We start from the raw sequence: 6,000 nt of genomic DNA on the forward strand, positions 1-6,000 counted from the left end.
GACACTTACAAACGACGCAATAAAGACACCTAAAGAAGCTTTTTCATTCATCGAGAAGAAGGATATAAGTGGGGTGGATACTTGCGGGAAGGAGGCAAGAAGTCCAAGAGGAAGATAGGAGGACAAGCTCGCAAGCATTCCTAGGAGAAGGGAGGAATGGAACAAGCTTTCGAGCTTTTCCACGACGAAACCCGCAGGTTTAGATCCAAAAAATAGCATATATAGCATCTCTTTTTTAGCCTCAAAACATTTCCTATTTATAGAAGAAAAGGACAGCCAAACAGCCACCTAAATTAGGGAATATGGAAGACTAAAAGACACCAAATAGAAGGCCAAAAGACAGCAAATCTGCTGCAGGAAAACTGCACAACAAACAGAGAAAATCCCATGGAATTCCCCCCAAACAACCACCTAAAACATTAATTAAAACCTATTAGATTTAGGGAAATGAAAGGCCAACAGTCATAACACATCAGCCCCCAAACGGTACAGTAAAACAGAGAAGAAAAGCCATGGGAACCAAGCGGAAAAGTCACGGGAACCAAGCAGAAGCCGCAGGAACCAAGCAGCCAGTCATGGAACCAAGCAGCCAGTCACGGGAACCAAAAGGGCAAGGCACGGGAAAATCACTCAGCATAGAAAAACGAGAAGACAAAGGGGAGGAGAAGAGGCAAGTCCACTCCAAATTGAATTCATGAGTTAATAGTATACCTTTTTGAATTAATGAGCTAGAAAGTGCAATAAATCTCCAATCATTGAGCTAAAACTTCAGCTCAAGCATTTATGAGCTAACTCCAAGTAGAATTCCAACATTTTTAGCTCCGTAACAAGCAACCAAGACTCAACCGAGAACAACAGCAGCCCAAGGGTCAAAACAAAATATCCATTTTGTTTTGCCCCCCCCCCCCCTTTGCGCACACATTAACTTAATTCGTCTATAATTTGCAATCCTATACATTACCTTTATTTTTAAAAATAAGAACTAAAACGCTCCTCCACTCATGTAGCATCTTTTTAGTATTTAAAATAATATTAAAAAAATTAGTAAACCAAAAAATTTCTTTGATCTCCTAAGCATTTTCACACTTTTTTTAAATATATCAAGTTCTATTGTTTTTTCACACTTCATTTATTTAAAATCTCTACAACATCTATTTTACTAATACGATAAAAAAATATATATATTTTTTTGTATTTAGGGTGTTAAGGTCACTAAAGTCAATCATATTCTAACAATCTTTATTGAAAAATTTATCAAAATATCTCATCAACTTATATTGAATATCCTCTCCTATGAATAATAAATTTTGATATTCATCATTAATGCTTTATTTGGCTAACTTATACATCTATTTTTCGCTCTCCTAAGTATCTAGTTTATTATGTAAAACACTAAAAGTTATTTTCTTTCTATTACATTGTTTTTTTTTTTAATTCTTACGAGCCTCACTATATATTTCTTAGTTTTTCTGAACTTTTACATCTAAATTTTTTATAACAAAACTTTTTATTTTTATCTTTTCTAGCACATTTTGATTCCACCATCAATAATTTTTTACAATTACGAGCTTTTACCCTTAATTCTCCTAGTATATACTTGACAACATTCTTAATATCACTAACTACTTTTATCTTGTAACATCAACTTCACCATGGACAACCTAAATCATAAGATTTCATCTTGTATGCAAAAAAACCACATGGGTGAAACATTTCTTAAATTGCAGCCCAACTGTCCAACAACAAGAAGCGACACATAAAAACTATCAAATAAAAAATAAAAATCGTTGGCCAGCAATATATGCTAATATTCACCAAGGCTCCAAAATTTCAATTGGGATCAAAGAGCGCTAGAGACAATCTTTACCTGGATAGAGTTGACGGCACCACGATGAGGGCTGACGATTTCCTTACGGTTCGAAAGTTGTAAGGCGGCGACGCGGCGCGAACGGACTCTGCTGGTGAATAAGCTCGGGCGTATTTTTCCCGCTTCTCTGTCGCTGACCTCCCTCCACATCTCCTCCTGCGCATCTTCGCCGGCGAAGGCGCCGCCGCTGCCACTTAGGGTGTAAGTAAATTGACGGCAAATATCGGTTTCTCTCCGTCAACAGAGGTTCGTCGCTGAGATGGATCCGATTGAAGTTGGTAATGGGTCGGTGCGGTGTAGAGTTTGGATCGGATTCCACACAATGGTGGGCCCTAGCCGATGGCCTGATTAGCCGCTTATAGCCGTTTGATCCCCGTAATTTCTTTAATTTTTAATTATTATTTGGAAAACCATCATCGCTTGTTGATCAAAATTATTTATCTAATATCATAAATTTAAATTACATAATTTATGATTTATTATGCATTATTTTAAATCATATGTCCCACCCAATTTAGGAGTGTCAATAAATAATTCATCTTGTCAATTAGATCCAAACCCGATTTCAAAAATTTGAGTTCAAGTTGCTTCCCACCATTTATTAAACGGATCCAATTCAGATTTATCTGCAAACTCACTTTTGACCTAAACATAATGCGCTCAATGTATTTTTATTTATGAGTATAATCTTATTATTTTTTATCAAATATTTTAAACATTATACTTAATAAGTTAAATTTTTTTAATCAAAAAGGATAAACATATCGAATTTGAATTCATTAGATTCAGATTAGATTAATTTCGCATCAGACTCAAACTAGACTCATCAATCCATTTTGACATCTCTAACCCAATCCCACCATGTATCCTAGTCTTTTTATTATTGAGATTGTAAGGAAAAAGACAAAAAATACTTATACAAAATGCATCAGAATAAAATTTTGAATTATTTTATTTATGTTGAGATTTGATACATCATCAAAATTTTATCTTGATTGGGCACAAATCTCAAGGCAAAATCAAATTGGAAACTTCCAAAATTAAAGTTGGGGCCATCTGAACTCTGATTTCAACAAACTTATAATCGAACTGAGCGTCTTAGAAATATGAACCCATCGACACCAAATTCGACACAATCCGAGCCCAAATGGGTACAAATCATGGGTTCAAAGCACTGTCGGAGGGTTCGAAACCACAATTTGGATTACCAAACGGTTTTCAAACATAACATGCTTATAGTGGAATAGAGAGGCTCTACGAGACAAATCCAACGAGCCAAAGATCATAGAATTCTGACATCACTAATATATCGAAATGTCCATTAAATGGTCAACGATCAAGGGATTCAATATTGGCCGTCCATCCAAGCCACTCCCCATTTGCCCTTTATCTCACACTTATTTGCGGACCATGCGACTGTAGAAAATCTAAAAATAGACCCCTCATTCCTCTTGAAAGGGGGCTCCAAGCAAGAGAGCAAAAGAGAGATCGAAGATCTCTCTTGCCTCATCGCTCATCCTCGACCACTGCCTAGACTTTTGTCTAACCACCACATGAGGCCCGAACTTCCGTCAGACCACCACCTGAGGCACGAACTTCCATGCAGACCATCACCTGAGGCCCGGACTTCTGTCAGACCACCACGTGTGGCTCAAACTTCTATCAAACCACCACTTGAGGCCCGAACTTCCGTTGGACCACCACCTGAGGCCCGAACTTCCGCCGGACCACCACCTGAGGCCCGAACTTCCATCGGACCATCACCTGAGGCCCGGACTTTTACCAGACAACCTTTTGAGGCCTAAAATTCTACTAAACCACCACCAGATGCCCGGAATTCTATTGGACCACTACTTGAGGCATGGACTTATGTCGGACCACCACTTGAGGCCTGGACTTCTATCAGGTCACCACTTGATGCCAAGAGTTCTACCAGAGTACCGCCCTACTATAATGGTCTTTCTAACCATGATATTCGGTAAACTATGATCTTTTGTGTCGCAAATCTGATTTCGGTGAATATAATTTTGGTGATAGCAAAACACTTCTGTTTCTCTACGACTATCTTGCCTACTAATATTTTAGATCCACAAGATCAAATTGTAATTTAAACCAGCTCAAGATTGGGTAGACTATATCAGTTTGTAATCTTTTCCTTTTCTTGAGTTAATTGTAAACGATGTGGTTCATGATACTAAGTAACCTTGCACACACACACTTAGGGGGATTTTTTTAACTGTTTTAGAGTTTTCTATTTTTTCTCACATCATTTGGGACGATCCAAAAATCATCTTAGATGACCAGTTAAAAATAAAAACCCTAATTAGGGCATCCTGGTTAAGACAGACATCATTAAGTGCATCATCCTGAACGATATTCGTATCTGCCGGGACGATAGGCTCAAATAAAAAAGAATCAGCTACCAGATCTATTTAGGTATATATTATTTTTGGACATCATCCAATACATCGTCCTAAAATAATACAATGCAATTATGCCTAAATTAATCTGGTAATTAAGGAAAGCAATTAAGGTTTGATTTCTTGATCATATCATCTTGGACGATCTCAGTATCTGCTTAGATGATCACTTCACAAACCTTAGTTATTCCTGGATGATCAAACATCGACCTACTTCTACTCAGGGTGATGTTCTAGATGATATGTGCTGAATTGAACTAATCATACGGGACGATCGTCAGATTGGACAAGATGATCAAGTTAATTTTACATCATCCACACATCCATTCAGTGTGATATATTTTGGTTGATATTCAACGATTTGTACTAATCGTATAGGAAGATATCATATCAGCCTGGACGATATAAACAAAAACCTTCTGATCGTCCTAAATCATCCTAGCTGATTGAGCTAAATTTTTACTGATCGTACGTGACGATATTTATATCATCCTGGATGATAAAGTTAGTTTATTATAATTAAGAGCTATTCTGAAGCTCTTCTATACAAGACCTTTTATTCTACCCAAGAGAATATCTTTTGTTGTTGTTCTGACCTAAGAGAGACAAGAGGAGTGGGAGAGTAAGGGAGAGAGAGAGAGGATCTTGTGATGAGGAGTTTGTGAGAGATTTTAAAAAAGGTTTCTCCAAATAACGGACCATCATCATCTTCTCCAGTCATTGTCCCTAGTTCTTTGGGGGTTCTAGATAAGTCTATTTCAGCATCTAATCAAGGTTCTTTTCCTACTTTAGGTGGAAGCAAAAGAAGTTGGGTTCTCTGCCTGCTTTTGGAGGAATAAAAAGGAGTTGGGTTTTTTGCCTCACCTGGGTTGGTGGAAAGGAGGTTTGTACAAATTTCTTCGCCTTACTGTGGTGGCAAAAGGAGAGACACTGAGGTTAATGCAATACTCAGAGGGCGTCTCCAGGGAGTGGACATAGGTCGAGTTGGTTGAATCTCTATAAATTTTTTGTGTTCTTTATTACTGCTTCCACATTTTATTTATACACTTTATTTTCTATGGTGAACTTTGGTTTAAGTTTATACTTTTGCTAATAAGATTTTTAATTACCAATTCACCCCCCCCCCTCTTAGTTAGCCTTGGGATTAGTTCATTAGGGCTTAACATCCATGTCGAACTTTCAAGTGGTATCAGAGTGGAATTCATAAAATCAAGTTTTTGAAAACTTTTGAATATTGATCAATGGCTAACTTTGGTAATCATAATACTACGGAAGGATATTCTATTACACGACCACCTTTATTTGATAATATTCTTTTTTATTTTTGGAAAACTCACATGTCTACATTTTTACAATCAATTAACTATCACACGTGGATGCTTATTAAGGATGGTTATACTCCATCACATGAAATTAATGGAATTAAAACTAAACTTCCATTTACTAAATGGACTTTTGATGAACGGGATTTGACGCAACTTGATACTAAATATTTGAACTATTTTTTCTATGCTTTGAAATTTAAAGATTATATGTGTGTTTCAACTTGTGCTACTGGTAAAAAAATTTGGGAAAGATTGTGTATTATTTATGATGGAACCAATGAAGTTAAACAATCTAGATTAAATATTCTTTTGCATGACTACAAACTTTTTCGTATGAAACCAATTAAATCAATTTCTAACATATATACCAGGTTTACTTTAATTGTCA

The 6,000-nt window shown here is 36.6% G+C and overlaps 1 protein-coding gene across 2 annotated transcripts in view; it reads right to left on the minus strand.

Annotated features, from left to right (window-relative positions):
- LOC110113900 (WD repeat-containing protein ATCSA-1) overlaps window positions 1-2,139 on the minus strand; it is an 87,578-nt gene extending 85,439 nt beyond the window's left edge. For both annotated transcript variants that reach the window (XM_020846628.2, XM_020846619.2), the window contains exon 1: window positions 1,868-2,139. In XM_020846628.2, coding sequence (XP_020702287.1) covers window positions 1,868-2,017 — 150 coding nt within the window. In that variant the 5' untranslated portion in view covers window positions 2,018-2,139. The remainder of the gene's footprint in view (window positions 1-1,867) is intronic.
- Between the last annotated feature and the right edge of the window lie 3,861 nt (window positions 2,140-6,000).

This window comes from Dendrobium catenatum, unplaced genomic scaffold (assembly GCF_001605985.2).
Source record: "Dendrobium catenatum unplaced genomic scaffold, ASM160598v2 fragScaff_scaffold_992, whole genome shotgun sequence".
Taxonomy (NCBI): Eukaryota; Viridiplantae; Streptophyta; class Magnoliopsida; order Asparagales; family Orchidaceae; genus Dendrobium; species Dendrobium catenatum.